Raw genomic sequence first — 16,755 nt, 5'->3', positions numbered from 1 at the left:
GTTGTAGAAGGTTGGGGTAGTTGTGGCAATCTCTTAAAATAAGAAAATAAAATTTGCTTCATCAATTGACTCTTCCTTTCACTCTGAAACTTGAAGACCTAATATGCCTAATTTCAATATTGTGTCTTAAGAAATAGGGAGACCCAAAGAGAGGGAGAGAGAAGAGAGAATTGTCAATTAGGTAAAGAAGTCAGAACACACAGGAGATCTTATATGGACATGGTTAATGGCACCTAATGGCATAAAACAATTATATTAACATCAAAGATGACCAATCACAAATCACTATAACAAATATAATAATGAAAAATTAGAACTATTGTGAAAATCACCAAAATATGGCACAGAAAGATAGTGTGAGCACATGCTCTTGGAAAACTGGTGGCAGTAGATTTGTTAGGCATAAGGTTACCACAAAAGCAAAGTGCAATAAAATAAGGTATGCCTACATCTTGTTTAGATATTATATTTTTTTAAACTTATCTATATATAAAGTGTTTCCATTCTCTATATTGCAAGCTTCTTGAGGTCAAGAAGTCTTTTTTGTTTGTTTCTTCAGGACCTAGCATAGTACCTGGCATGTAGATTCCAAATAAATACTTTTATTTTTTTAAAAACATTTATTACATTAAAATATCTATTTAATTCCCTTCCTCTTTTCCCACCTTCATTTCTTTCTTTATTTCTAGGTTATATGTGCCTGGAAAAAAAGAAAAAAATCAAATTTTGTAAATATAAAATTTTTTTTTCAAACTAGGAGCAATGGGTTGTAAAAAAGAAAAATGCAGGCTTCATGAAAGAAGAAACTTCCTGATAATTAGGACTATCCAAAATCAGAATTGCTTTTACCTTGAGAGGTATGACTTCCTCCTCATTGGTAGTCTTCAAGGAAAAACAGGATGAGTCCTTATTGAAAATGTTGTAGGAAGTTTCTTTGGTTGTTTTAGCAAACCATAGGTTTGAATCAATGGTCACTGAGGTCCCTTCATATTCTGAAATTCCATGACTTTGTGATTATTAGAAGGTCAAAAAGTAGAGCATAAATTATTGGTTTAAGCTCATCTTAAGTCCATATAGTACATCCAGGGCAAAGAAGTTCTCAGTCCAAGACAATATCCAAGAAGTGAACACAGTATTAGGATAAAAAAAAAAGTGCAACATTTCCCTGGAGAGACTCATTGAAGTGGTAACAAATGTAGGAATTCAATAATTCAAGTCTTTGAAAACTTATTTTAAATTGCCTACTATTTGTAAGATCTTCAACTAAATGTGGGAATTCCTTCTAAGTAAAAAATTAAAATAATGTCTTGTCTGAAGAACTTATATTCTTGAGAGGCTAAGAAATGAACACCAAGGGAGAGATTTTATTATGACCACTAAAGGGAATCTGTGATTTCTTAAGCTGAAGAGAGGGGTGGTGGTGGTGGTAATGAATAAAGTATTGGACATACAATAAGGAAAGGAGAGTTCAAGATCTACTTCAGTTACTTACTATCATAGCCGCGATATTAAATCAATCAGGATTTGTTTCTTTATCTATAAAATAGGAATAATACTACTTGTCCTATTTATCTTAAAGGATATTTGGGAGAAATTTATATTTTTAACTCCAAAGTACAATGTATGCATGAGTTATGTCCTATTACTTTGTTAGTAGGCAACAACCTAGAAGTTAAATTTTGTATGAAGTATAACATTGTTCTCTGGACAATCCAACTTCATTAGAAGAAAATTGCATCTTTTATTGAATCTAGAAATATCTTTTATTAAACACCATCATGAATCCCTCATTTCCTAAAGGAGGATTATGTTAGACATTGTCTATTTACCCTGATGTACAAAGACCTGAAGTAGGAATGAATAGACCAGTACCAAAAGCTCCTTGGAGGTAAGCACTTGACATTGACTTTTACCCCAAAAATGTCGAGGTTAAAAGGAAAACTACAATACAGCTCATCTATCCCTTACTTGTCCATAATCAAAATGTGTTGCTTTTTGTTTATAGTAAATGACCTAGTTTGGAATCAGGAAGACATGGGCTTAAGTTGAAGAAAACTATAGAACACATAACCTTGGGCAAGTAAGTTTGCCTCTCAATGTCATAAGCAATTTCCTAAGATTATGTTACAGTTTAAGCTGTGGATCTACACTGTTGGGAGGAATTTATGTATTGGAAAATCCTCATACCAATGAAATAGCAGAAGTAAACAATCTCCCTTTATCCCATAGAAACTTACATATTCCAAAGATAGCATATTTCCATTGACTTGATCATTTCAGTGATGTTACAGTTACTGTTGCCCAAGTCTGACATCTTTCTAAATTCCAAAAGGAAAGTGAATTCCAATAGGAAGGATCTTCAAGATAAGAAAGAACTTGTCTTAATTTATTTTTCTCTTGTTGGCTTCATTTCTGGAACATGTACCATCCAGGAAGCAGTGAATTATGGCAGAGAGAAGTCAGAAAAATGGCTTAGTTACTGAGAGAGGATAAGAAACTGAACAACAGGTTCCATACAAGGATGGAAAAACAGACTGACCAGGGAAAATGAGGCCTCCTAATTTAGGCCTCTGAAATAAGTCCTGCTCCACAAAACACTCTTTTCAAGGCTCTTTTTACTTCCTTGTTCCTCAGGGAATAGATTAAGGAGTTCAGCATAGGTGAGACAATGTTATTCAAAATTTGAACCACAGCACCAAGCAAAGGGTTGGGTGTGGACTGAATATAGATGATAATAATTGGTCCAAAGGCACACATGATTGCAGCAAGGTGGGCACTGCAGGTGGAGAAAGCTTTGCTCCTGCCTTCAGCTGAACGGATTCTCAAAATGGCTATCCCAATGCGGGTATAGGAGACAAGAATAGTGAAAAGTAATGTTACAGTCAGAAGACCAACATTAGTAAAACCCACCCTCTGGACCAGTGAGTTGTCAGCACAAGCCAGAGGTATTATGACAGGAATGTCACAGAAGTAATAGTCTACTTCATTGGGGCCACAGTAAGGCAACTGGAAGGTGAGTGATGTCAGTATAGTGGCATGGATACAGCCTATCAAAGTGGTGCATGTGGCAAGGATCACACAAAGTCTAGGGTTCATGATGACTGAGTAGCGCAGTGGGTGACAGATGGCAACAAAACGGTCATAGGACATCACAGAGTATAAAATGCCCTCAGTGCACCCCATAAAATGATGGAAGAAGAGCTGGGAGGCACAACCCTTATAAGAGATCACTCGGCTATTACCTGAGAGAAAGACCAGCATTTTGGGAGAACTCACTGAAGGAAAAAATATGTCAAAAGTAGATAAGAGTCCCAGGAAGAAATACATGGGTGTGTGAAGGCGAGAGGAAGAGATGATGGCCACGAGGATGAGGAAGTTCCCCAGCAGGGTGAAGATGTAGATGAATAGGAAGATGCCAAAGAGCACTTTCTCCAGACCCTCTGTATGGGGAATTCCGAGTAGGATAAACTCAGTCACTTCTGAATAGTTCTTTATCTTTGATAGGGAGTCAGCCCTGGGAGAAGACAGAATAACAAAGAATGACTTGAATGTAAAAATCAGATATTCAATTTGGTTGGCATGCTGCAAATCAACTTTTGATTGCCAATTTTTGTTTTATGTTTAAAAAATGTTTTTTTAATCTAAGAAGTTGGAATACTGTTAGACCCTTGAAATGAATACTTTCTTCCCCAACAGAGACTATCATCTCAACTAACAGATGTTATAGTTGCAAAGCAAATGGATATCTTACTTGAGTAAAATCAGTTCAAAAGAAATTAAAAAGTAATAGAGGGGCAGGTAGATGGCTCAGTCTGGCAGAACCGGGTCTGGAGATGTGAGGTCCTTGGTTTAAATCTGACCTCAGATACTTCTTAGTTGTGTGACCCTGGGCAAGTCACTTAAGCCTTTATTGCTCTTGTGCCTTATAATCAGTATTTAGTATCAATTCTAAGGCAGAAGGAAAGAGTTAAAACAAAATGAAATAGAATAAGAAAATGCAAATCCTCAAGAAAGAAAATGGCTGTTGGGGAGGAGAGAAGAAGAGAGAAAATGGAATCCTAAGTATCAAAAAATGATTATTAAGGAGCATCTGGGTGGCTCAGTGGAATGAGAGCTACATCTAGAGATGGGAGATCCTAGGTTCAAATCTGGCCTCAGTCACTTCCTAGCTGTGTGACCCTTGGCAAGTCACGTCAACCCCATTGCCTAGCCCTTACCACTCTTCTGCCTTGGAACCAATACACAGTAGTGATTCTAAGATGGAAAGTAAGGACTTTAAAAAAAATGGTTATTAAATTTATAAAGAAAGAATGGAATGAATACCACCATCAGGAGTATAAATATAAAATTGATGGAGAAATATTGTTCACTATTAAAAATGCAAAGACCCAAAACAAGGAACTGTCAGATATGAACCTAAAGGCCTTGGATCTTTGCTGCTAGGAAAATAGAAGATTAGAAGGGTTGGAAACACCTCTGGTAGTAAAAGTCAAAACCAGGGCATAGGGCTTAATACATTAAAAATGTTATGCCTAGAGGAATGTGCCCAAGCAAATTTGAAAATTAAGACCTCATTTTGAAAGATAAAGAATTATCTTTTGTTAGAAGGCAAAGTTATTCCATCCATATCAAATAGTACACCTGGAGATAAAGGTCAAATTGAAGTGTGAGGGCTGATCTTCAATTAAACATTTCTAATAGACCCCATGTTTGTATTTCCTTTAGGAATAAGCTTTGGCAATCAATATATCATTTAAAATATAATACATACTTATAGTTTTAAGTTCTTTTAAAGTTTATAAAATGCTTTACAAAATTATGTCACTTGAGCCTCAAAATGTTGTGATGTCCTTGCTACAAATTTTATTCTCTATTTTACAGTTAAGAAATCTGAGTATCAAAAAGTCAAAATGCTTTGTCAATCATCACAAAACGAAATATCAAATTCTTTATTTGAATCAAGTTCTTCCTTATTACAAGCCCAGAAGCCTATTATAACACACAGCTTCAGCCTCAACCAACACCTTGTCATAGAAAAAGCTGAGCTGAGTGTTTCAGAGAATGTGATTCAATATTGGAGCCTTTGTTTTTGTGTGTATCTGTATATCTCTGTGTCCTCATAAAAGCTCATGAATTCTCTTCCTTCAAAGGGCTCAGTTGCCCATCCAGATGTTATAATAACCCCAAACCCTTGATTCCACTTAGTTATTTCTCTAAAGATTCTTATAGGACTATGTTGTCACTTGATTGATGGCTCCCCATTCTGTTCTCAATAAAAGCAGATTGAAACTGGGTAAACTTACATGTCCAAGGGGAAGCATGTTCGACTGAGACTGAAAGATATCTTTTTCTTTTCATCAAGTCACTTATGAAGGGAAGATACGTCTATTTCTGTCTATGGCTTCTTCTATTTTAGATGTCATAAAGTAGGAGAGTAGTGTAGGTGGCAAATTTGAAGGCTTCTCCTTATCAGGACAAATCTCCCAGATTAGACTACTACTCTTTTCTTGCTCACTGCAGTATTATCTCCTAAACTTCAGGAGGACTCAAATTTACACAGAAATGGTGGTGGGGTTATAACTGACCTTAATCTCCCTTTGGGATCTCACAGCCAGATGTATCAGAAACTAAAGGAATCTGTTGAGCATGGGGAGCAATTAGACCTTGGGTGTTTGGAGACTTTAGAGAAGAGACAGCACACTGGCAGAGATGTCTCATGATATTTCTTCTGTAAATCAGGTTCTACAGTGGTATAGGCTCATTAATCTCTCTCTGAATTTGTTGTTTCCCCCATCTTCTCCTCAGCATTATTATCAGTTGTAGATATAACATGAGAACATCAAAGGACTCCCCTCTCTCCAAAATAGAACAGAAGTGAATCTGAAAAGGGATGACTTCCAGATCTGTGTTCTGTCTGTAAACCACAGTACCTTCTCATTTAAACAAATTTACTTTGTTAATAACAATATTTTCTTCTCAAAAGCACTGTAAAGTACCTAATGTTAATATTAGAGTAATAACAAAGGTGGCCCTAAGACTGTCTTTCTTCATGTTGAATAATTATGAAGTGGGAGCACTTTCTTCTAGAGCTCTATTTGGATGTCTCCTTTCCCCCACACTTCTTGCCACCAAAACTTTTAGCTTTTAGCTGGTAAACTGAATCCCAATCTCACTATCCCTGCCCCCATGGGGAGGGGTACATAGCACAAATCTGTCTCAAATCATTAATTTTGTTGTCCTCCATTTCAAATCTATGAGCCCTTCACCCTATCACCATTCCTCTTAACCACAGGATGGAAATGTCCATTCACAAAGCTAGGAACTAGGAGTTAAGAATTATAATTCTGCCCTAAAGCCTGCCCTACACTGTCTCACAGATCTATACAATCTGTCCTGCTGCTCTGCACTCTAGACCTCATCCCTATGCATAAGTATTAACTGCATGCCTTGCAAATTAACTGTATGGCTTTGCTATCTCTCCTGTAATGGTCCTTCATTTACCTTTTGTCTTGCTTTTCTCTTCTTTTTTGAAATTCCTTATCTTCTATCTTAGAATTGATACTAAATATTGGTTCCAAGGTAAAAGAAAGAGAAATGTTAGGCAATTGGGCTTAAGTAACTTGCTCAGGATTACCCAGCTAGTAAATGTCAGAGGTCAGATTTGAACTCAGGTCTACCTGAACAGCACTCTATCCACTATGCTACCTTACAACTTTAAATAATTCATAGGGCAAGTGTTAAGTGTAATGCTGTAAAGAATAAAATTTAGGGGAGAGGGGGAGACTGAGGCAGGTAGAAATTAGTTTCTCTCTGCAAGGAATATATATTTTTTTGAGGTTTATTAAAGGTTAAAGATTAAGAATATACAAGTATGAAACATGTGCCTAGGCCAGAGGCCTAGACAAAATAACCTCACATCATGGAAGAGACCTCTCTGCTCCAAAAACGGAAGTCCAAAAAAGGCCCGAGCCCTTCAAAAGCCTTTGCTTAAATATCTTCTCGATCTCGGCCCAGGTGAGATTACAAGGCATTCTGGGGAAGTGGAGCAAAGGCTCATGGGGATTGTAGTCCTGTATTCGAGTCTATTTTTTACATCCCCCCGTGTGATCATTTGTGGAAAAATTAATTTTTTCCCCAAAAGGATCATAAAAACATAATAAACTTAAAAGATTACAATAGTGTGAGGATAAGAGAAAAAAGAATAAAACCAATAATTTCTGAACACATTGACAAAAAGCCGTTAGGGGGCAGTCCCCTTTGGCATAAAAGTATACATACAAATAAATGTTCAATCAACCACACCCAAAGTTCAATTTTGTGCAACTTGTGGTCTGGAGGCTTCTTCATGGTGGCTTCTCCAACAGTTCAGTTCTGGATTCAGAGAGGTAGCATCTTCTTCACCTAAAATTCTTCTCAAAAGGAATTTAAACTTTGCAATTTAAATAATGATATTTTTTACATTCCCCCGTGTTGTGGGTGATTGATCAAAATCCCCAAAATTCTCAATAGCCCAATTAATTACAATAGCAAACAAACACACTTTCATATTTCACATAAGTTGCTGTATGACATTTTTAAAACCTATGAATTGATGGACATTTGTCACAATTTTTACAAACGTAGCAATCTTTCAACCTTGGTATTTAAACATATTTTTTAAACAAAGTAAAACTCATCTTGGGTTAAGAACATAATCAAGAAATCTATATATCATTCTGGTAGAAGTAAAATAGTGAGCTAAAGAGCATAAATAAAGGGGTGCTCCTTGTTCTTGGAGGCTTTTCCCAAGGGTACAAATGCCCTGAAATTAACTGCCCAACTTCCATTCACATGTGGGAAGGTTGGGGTTTTAAAATACATTTCATTTCAGCTACTGTAATGGGCCTTACCTCGTGGTAGGGGCAGGCAAAAATAACCAGATTGTTAAAAAAAATTCCAAAAATCATATTTAAAAAACCCTTAAAATCAAATCATTTGAGGTATTTAGCACATTAAATTTTCAAAGGTTGTTAATACAATTATAACCAGTTCTGAAGTCCATCTATCCTCAGCAAAATAGAAAAAAGCTGTTTTTTCATATATGGGCTTATTCACAATAATATTTTTTCAACACAGTTATAGGGGAAAAACAACAGAATTTCAAAACTCAGTACATTCAAAATAAATTCAATCAACCTTCAGTTCACAGAATAATATTCAATCCAGTAATATATGAACTTAAAATCACAAAGTTAAACCTTAAACAAAACAATGCAATAGAATACAGAGATGTTCTTATAAACCATTGGAGTCTGAAATGCCTTAGAATATAGCCTTTAGTCTCTTCAAAGTTCCTTGGGTTTTTTTTTTGTTTGTTTGTTTTTTTGTTTTTAATTATCCATTTAAATGTCTATTGTCCGAAGGTAGAGTAGTAAAGGCTAGGCTACGGGGTTCAAGGGATCCGTCCAGGGCCCCATAGCTGGGAAGCATCGGAGGCCAGATTTTAACTAGAGACCTCCCGTCTCTGGGCCTGGCTTCCAGTTTGCTGGGCCACCCATTTTCCTCCCCAAAGTTAAAGTTGAATCTTTGGGCTGAGTCTGCTCCCAGACAGGCAGGTAAAATCAATGAAACTGCCAGAAGAGTCAAAAATCCTTTTAAACAGCCCATTGCTATTAAGTTTCTGTTTGAAAAGTCTGTTTCTTCTCTCTAGTCTTTTCTCTCTTTCCCCTCTCTGATCCCGCGGTGGCCAATACCCCCAGCCACGTGGAGGCTTAGCCTAAGGGAAAATCTCCTTTCCCTCTGGTCTCTCCCCTCCGCCCACGTGGCCAATACTGTTACCAGCTGGTCGCAATGAGTCCTGAGCAATCTGCTCCGAGGATCTGGGTGATGAGCCGTCTGGGGTCACGCTGGAGGGTCTGGCAGGCAGGTAGGGCCGGAGGGCCGGTGAGAGGCCAGGAGGAGGAGCGGCTGCGGGGGTGGGCAAGGCCGGGACCAGGTACCAGGTGAGGATGATCAGGGCTGCAGGCTGCAGGCAGGAAGCGGCGGGGCCGAGCCAGGTGGGGTGGGCAGCAGGTCCGGAGCCCGTAGCAGCTTTGTGAGGGAAGAAAACCTTGGCCAGAGAGTTATGGCTCAAAAAAAATTTCTAGGTACTAGATATTAAAACTGAATTTAAGATCAGAAAAGAAATCAGAAGACTGAAAGTTCTTTTTCCCGTAGTGGTTAGCCAAACTGTAAAGAATAAAATTTAGGGGAGAGGGGGAGACTGAGGCAGGTAGAAATTAGTTTCTCTCTGCAAGGAATATATATTTTTTTGAGGTTTATTAAAGGTTAAAGATTAAGAATATACAAGTATGAAACATGTGCCTAGGCCAGAGGCCTAGACAAAATAACCTCACATCATGGAAGAGACCTCTCTGCTCCAAAAACGGAAGTCCAAAATAGGCCCGAGCCCTTCAAAAGCCTTTGCTTAAATATCTTCTCGATCTCGGCCCAGGTGAGATTACAAGGCATTCTGGGGAAGTGGAGCAAAGGCTCATGGGGATTGTAGTCCTGTATTCGAGTCTATTTTTTACATCGCCCAAGGTGGATCTGAGCTTGGTTTTCTTCAAGTTATATTGTTTAGAAGAGATTATTTTCTCATAGAAAATTCAAACTCCACAAGGAATGTATCATTACATTTTTCATCAAAGGAATAAATAAAATGAACTCTCAGTTTTTAGTTTCTATACCTCCCTAAAATGAGTAGTATTTGTCTATTTCTCAAACATGTCTATTTCTCAAACAATCACCCTATAACCTTGACATGGAAAATTAACTAGTTATTTCACTATATAGGGATATGGCCATAAAAAGTAAACATTAGCCAAATAAATAAAATAAGTGATTTTTAAAAGAGATTCTGAATTCTTAAGTATGATTTTGCCAAGTAATTTTTGCCAAGTAATTACTCCTGATGAATGACAAAGGTCTTTCTGTTGGAACATTAAATCTAATTTCATAAAGGAAGTTAATGAGAAAAATATGACTCACAGTAGAATTGTACATTTATTAAATTATGCTCCAAGTCATATATTATATTAACAATCTAAAAGAAGTCCTTAACTTTTAGGGCAAGGAATTTGAACTTTATTGAACAGAAAATAGACTTCCACTGAAAAAAAGTGGGATGTAACTAACAACGCAGTTCGTCACTGAGGTACACAATTCAAGTAATAGCAAGTCCTTGATAGTTCTGAGTTATTTAGTCAGTGGTATTAACTACGATTTTATAGACTTAAGTTTTCCAGTTTTTGTCACCAAGATTTAAGCAAATATGATTTTTGAGCTACTATCAACTATTGTTGAAAGAATGTAGAGATTCATCAGTAGATAAATGGTACAGAGATATTAACTGGATTCTCAAAAGAATTGATGGAAGCTATCAATAAGCAAATGAAAATTGATCCAGAATATAATAGGGAAAATGCATGCATATCATATTTGTCAAAAAAATTTTTAAGCAAAAATCACAATTTGTGAAGGCATTGTGGTCAGACAGGTAAAGTTATGTGTTATTAGTAAAGTTGTGAATTAGTTCAATTCTTCCAAGAAGATAATTTAGTACTATACCTCAAATCCTCTAAATTGAAAAGAATCTTTGACTTAAAATACCACTTACTAAATACTTATTCCCAAAAGTGCAAAGATAGAGGGAAAGAACCCATATATTTAAATATATATATATTTCAACCTTTTTGGTTATAGCAAAGAGCTGGGGAAAAGCAGATCCTTATCAACTGGGGAATGATTGAACAAACTATGATATTTGAATATAATAGAATATTATCATGATTAAAGAAATAATAATAATAAAAGATGATGTTAGAGAAACTTGGGAATGAATCAATTCAGATAGTATTATGAATAACCAGGAGAATACTTTATACGATAATTACATTTTAAAAGAAAAAAGTGAATGATATAAAATATTGATTAACCTATCATGACTAAAATAATAAGATTAAGAATACTTCTTGAGTCTTGGCAGAGATCATTGGATCACTAGTGGAAAATGAGATTCACATTTTCACATATGATCTGTGTGTCCATTTGTTTTGTTTGATTATAATTCCTTTTATAAGAGACAGATTTTATTTGTTGTCATTGTTTTGTTGGTGCAGGATTGTGGAGAAACATCAGAAGGTAGAAATAATAATTTAAAGGAAAGAAAAACAAGAGCATAAAGAAAATATTTTTAAAGTAGACAGAAGATAGCAAAGGGAAGTTCATAATGAGACACAAACAGGACAGCACTGGTTCTACAATGTTAAATTTAATTTTAATTTTAATTTTTAAACTACATTATGTACTTGGTAAAAAGCCATAATTTCATGTTTGTATTCATTTCTTTCTCTCCCAACCCCTCCTCCAAAGCTTCCTTGCCAACTATGATGCTGCTTACATACTATTTTTTTCTCCCTGTACTGGAACCATTAACTCTAAAAAAAAATGATTTGTCATTGTTTACCAATGGAGTGTGTCTAGTCAGTCTGCTCCCAAATGACCCTTTTTACCATTCCTGTAATTTTCCAGACCAAAATGTTCTTCCCTAGCCATCACTCCACTATCACTGTTGTCTCCCTTTACAATGTAGACTTCTGTCATTGTTAATATTTACATCCCCAGTGTTTAGGACAGTGCTTAGCACATAGTAGTTACATAATAAGTGCTTTTTTAATTCACTCATTTATTCATTCAAATTCACTCCTCATTTTCTACTATTCTTCATTGCATATAAAATGTTTATGCTTGATTTGTGAAATTCATAACATAAAAAGAAAAAAATATATATTTTTAAACTCAACTTCCTGCCTTAGAATCAATACTGTGTATTGGTTTCAAGGCAGAAGAGTGGTAAGGGCTAGGCAATGGGGGTTAAGTGACTTGCCCAGGGTCACACAGCTAGGAAATGTGTGAGGTCAGATTTGAATCTAGGACCTTCCATCTCTAGTCCTGGTTCTCAATGCACTGAACCACCCAGCTGCCTGCCCCCCACCCCCCAAATATGTTTTGATTGGCTGCCTGCATCTTTAAAAATGGTAAGACCCAGCTGGTTTCCTTAAGCTCTTTTTTAAGCTGCCATCTTTTTGGTTTCACAATTCTGAGACTCTTAACTACTATTCCCAGAATAGATGTCATGAACTGAACTGGTTAAAGGGAGGGTCTTGCTTCTCTCTTTTACCCCATCTCAGAGAAATAAGTCTAGAAGTTGTTTCTATTCTGTGTTGTTGCAGAAATTGGAATACAAATTTTCCCATTAAGGTCCATTAGTGCCAATTACTGATATCATGGCAAAGTGATAGGATACATCATATTTTCTGCATCATAGAGCTTCATCTGAACAGCTCGCTTTGTCTCCTAAACCTACCTTCATTAAAGGATTTCTCTATCTCATCTGACGCAAAAAGCAATTCAAAGTTGCTTCTGGAATCTTTCTTGTAGAAACTTGAACAAATGAGGTGGAAGGGAAGGGATGAGCTCTGAGAGGTTAAGAGTTACAATAAAGAGAGCATCTTTTCAGCCTTTTATTGCCCTGTTCCCTTTCTTGTATCTTTCGCTCTTGCCAAATTGGATTAACCACCATTCCTTAAACACATTTTTACATTTGCTCATATGATTCATTAACATGGAACACTCTTTACCTGTTGAATTCCTGCATTCCTTCAAAGCTCAGGTCTGTTTTTGTATTCAGATAAAATATGGAGGCTAGTGAAGGAGAGGTGCTGAATGAAATTTTTAGGAATTAGCCTTCCTCAGTGTTAATTCTTTTAGACTATTATCTGGTTGAGCTTCTTGTTCTCTTTAATTGTGTTTAATTCTTTATCTCCTTGGTCACATGACCTAGACACCCCCTTACATAGGAGGTTTTGAACATTTTTGTACTATGTACCACTTCGTTCATCTGATGACACATCTATGAATCCCTTCTTAGGATGTTTGAAATGAACAAAATGAAGTACCAGAAATAAATTCTATTGCAGGGACCAGACTTTTTTGTGGAGAGGAAGAAGGAAACTAGGTCTCCCTACCTTAGCAAGTCTTGAAGTGAAGTGCCTGCTTATAGGTTCAATCTTACTGTTGATTAGCATGAAAGCTTTGGTGCCAGACTTATTGAGACCAGTTTATCAGCTTTAATGTTACTATAGTTCAGAACTCCCAATCTCAAGCAATTCACCCGCCTCAGCCTCCCTAGAAACCTGGATTACAGGTATGTACCTAAGGAAGTCAGTAATTTGGTAAATATATTGATTTCCATATCTATCTCCAAGGGAATAGCACTTGAGAAGTACCTTCTAAACCAGTGGTTGCTAGAAGCTGTTCTGCCTTGGATAAATGAGAATTGGGGAACATTCCTGTATAAGAGGCCCCCTGGGAGTCAAATCACATTTTTTCCTATCAATATAGTCATGAAAGTTAGTCTGGAAAAGAGAGAAGAATAATCTCAGTTTATCCTTCTGTTTTTCAGCATTATAATTTGATTAAATGACATTAGTACTCTGTGATGTTAATTGTAATTTTTGAGTTGCAAGTCTCAGTTAATATTTTCTTCATCTGACACATTCTATTATTATGTATTTATTAAGTATTTACTTTTATGCTTACATACTATATTCAAGACACATTTCTAGGTTTTGGGGACACAATGACAGAGATGAAAAACAATCCTTCAAGGACATTATAAGAGCATTTGCTTTGGAGCCAAATGACCCAGCTTCAAATTCTGGCTCTGCTACTTACTACCAGTGTGCCCTTGAACAAGCCATGGTTCAGAGACCTTTGCGCCTCAGTTTCTTCATCTATAAAATTAGGGAGTTTGAGTATATGATCTTTAGGAAGCAACTCTAACTCCTATAAGCCTAGTTCATCATTTGAAATATAATCATAAGATCATTGACAGAGCTCTCAAAAGCACATCAGAGGTCAGTAATTTTTTGTGCTTTCATTGTACAGATATAGAAACTGAGGGCTCAGATAAGGTTAAGTGACTAGCCCAAGGTCACATAACTAGTAAGCCTTTGAGATAGAGCTTTATTCCAGGTGTTCTTCTCCGTATTTACTACTTCACTCTGCCTCAAAGTCACATTGCATATTGCCTAGTTTGTGTGACTTCATTTCTGCTCCTCTCCGATGTCAGAAATTGCTCTTGGCCTTTTGACATCTAACAAATTCTCCCGTACACATGATATAAAGGTCAATTTCCTGATACAGTAATGCAAAATCATGAGCAATAAAAAAAATCTTTTGTTTCTTCCAACTCAAGTCTTTCTCACAAATAAAATTAATCAGTCATTCAAATAACATATTTATTATGTACCAAGCACATAGCACAAGATTACAAATGATGTCTAAAAAAATCTAGGATAAGCCTAGACATCTAATAATTACTACTCAATTCTTTACTACCCTAAAAAATATGTATTGAATCAGAATCCTTCTTTTTGTCAGAATTCTATTGTATTAAAAAACCACAAATGGCAATAAGATCAACAAATTTAGAATATTTAGCACAGCAAAATTCCTATTAAACAATAATCTGAATAGATGCTATTGTAGTCCAAAGAATTTTTATTAAAAGCAAAATTTGTAAAATGGCTTTTCAAAAAAGACCAAGCACTATATTCTTTCAAAGAGTAGTTTTCTCAGCTACTATTTCCTCCTCCTTTAAAGCTACCTTTGTATTAAAGGACTAGTGCATACACAGTGTATCAGCACATTTGGCTAACATAGCTGTTGATGTGGAAGAAGCTATGGGGTCTGTTTCTAGGAGATTCAAGATAACATGTAATGAAAAGTGCTTTGGAGAAACTTTGGAGTGTGAGGAGAAAAGCTGTAACTGATTCTGGCTTGCTGATGATATGGCAGACAGTAGAAGCTTTGACTGGCTTCAGTTGTGGAACTGGAACTACAAGTACCTTTTCAAAAGACCTTGGCCATCTCTCTTAGTAAACACCTATTCTTGGTTTAACTGCTTTGCTGCCAGTGTCCACTGAAAGACAATTCTGTAAGTAGAAAGGTCTTAGGACCTCCAGGTCAGATGTGGTCCTCTGAAAACAGACCTTGGTCCTTTCACTTGGCATTTATTCTTCCATTTTGGGAGAAGCAATTGAAAGCTACAATCTTGTGAATTTCTAAAACTGTCTTCCAGGTGTTCCAGTATTCTAGAATCGAGTCTATGCCTTGTTATGTACTTAGTCCTGATTTGGTGCTCAGAAGAGTGAAAAGTGTCCTTCTGGACCCAGACCAACAAATAGAAAACAATAACAAGTTTGGCCTTGATGCTGCATTTGGAGCTGAACTCATTGGGACCGGTATTTCACAAGAATTAAGTCTGGGCCCATCTTCCCCAGAGAATGAGGTGGTATAGGAAATAGCATGCTCCTGAGATGGTGGTACTATATCTTTGAAGTAAATATTCCTTGATAAAAATGAATTGATGTTGATTGAACAGAACTTCAGTGCCAGTCACTGGTAGGGGGAGGGATGGGGAGACACACACAAAATGAGGATTTAAGTAAGTGGCATTTAAAGAAGAAATACTACAATGTCCCAGGATAAAGGTAAAAGAAATATAATGCCCTGGGATCTAGAAGAGTGAGTCCAGAGAGTATCTACTACATGTTTTATTTGTTCTTTATGTACATGCATGTATATACCTACATATAGATAGATAGATAGATAGATAGATAGATAGATAGATAGATAGATAGATAGATAGACAGATAGATAAACATGCCATGAGATCCTAAATTCAAATCTGGCCTCAAACACTTCCTAGCTATGTGACCCTGGGCAAGTCATCATTTAATCCCAATTGCTAGACCTTACCAGTCTTCTGACTTAAAACCAATACTTAGGAACAATTCTAAGACAGAAAGAAAAGGATTAAAAAAAATAAAGTAAAATTATCCATGAGTAGTTTAACTCTACATACATTGAGTTGCTCCACAATTTATTTAGTGCTATTCCCCATACAGATAAGACTAAAATTAGGACTAAGAGGGTCTTGGAAGAAGAGTTCATGAAACTTCCCTGATGCTCACAAGGTAGAAGTTATCTCTGCTCAGATAAAACATTGATAATACTTTGAAGCTCCTACTTTACTTTCTCAGTTTATATTATATTGTGATTATTTGTGTAGACTTTTATTTCTTTATTCAACTATAACTTGTATGAGGTCAGGAACCATTTATTATTATAAGATCCAAAAATCACTTCCTTAGCTTGTCTGTCCCCTCTTTGATTCCTGCTCCACACAACAGCCATAATGTTTTTATTTTCTCCATAAAATATACATGATAATGTCATTCCACTACTCAATGCATTTCAGGTGCTGATTTCTAGAGTCAAATGAAAACATTTTGTGGCATTTAAATTCCTTTACAACTTGGTTCCAACCCATCTCTCCAGGCTTATTCTACATTACTCCCCTTCACACATTTTATAGACTAGACAAATTGGTCTGGCTATTCCTTGAACACAATATTCACCCATCTATACTTTTGCACAGGTCTTCTATAATGCTTGTAATGTATTACCTCCTTGTTTCTCCATGGCTTAAAAACCTTACTTTCTTTCAAAGCTTAGTTCAAAGTCTGCTTTTTATATGAAGACCTTTCTGATCCCTATAGCTCATCCTTATAGATGCTAGTACCCTCCTCACCCCAAATTACATGCCTAGATTTTGCATATTCTTATGCATATAACAAACATATTGCTTCTCTGAGCAGAATGCAAACT

The 16,755-nt window shown here is 36.3% G+C and overlaps 1 protein-coding gene across 1 annotated transcript; it reads right to left on the bottom strand.

Annotated features, from left to right (window-relative positions):
• Window positions 1–2,562: 2,562 nt before the first annotated feature.
• Window positions 2,563–16,569, bottom strand: LOC100618408 (olfactory receptor 148-like). Its single transcript, XM_003341252.4, has 3 exons — window positions 16,554–16,569; window positions 12,660–12,723; window positions 2,563–3,514 (listed from the first exon to the last, which is right to left on the bottom strand). The coding sequence occupies exons 1-3, from the start codon at window positions 16,567–16,569 to the stop codon at window positions 2,563–2,565; spliced, it is 1,032 nt and encodes a 343-aa protein (XP_003341300.1).
• Between the last annotated feature and the right edge of the window lie 186 nt (window positions 16,570–16,755).

This window comes from Monodelphis domestica, chromosome 4 (genome assembly GCF_027887165.1).
Source record: "Monodelphis domestica isolate mMonDom1 chromosome 4, mMonDom1.pri, whole genome shotgun sequence".
NCBI classification, from domain to species: Eukaryota; Metazoa; Chordata; class Mammalia; order Didelphimorphia; family Didelphidae; genus Monodelphis; species Monodelphis domestica.
Note: the sequence above shows the minus strand (reverse complement) of the source record. Positions and strands in the feature narration are given on the sequence as shown.

What these genes read in the sequence shown, in the direction of transcription:
- LOC100618408 (XM_003341252.4), bottom strand. An exon ending in GGAATGCAGGAATTCAACAG is followed by an intron (nt 3,515 to 12,659) that starts GTAAAGAGTGTT and finishes GTCTTCTCCCAG; the next exon opens with GGCTGACTCCCTATCAAAGA.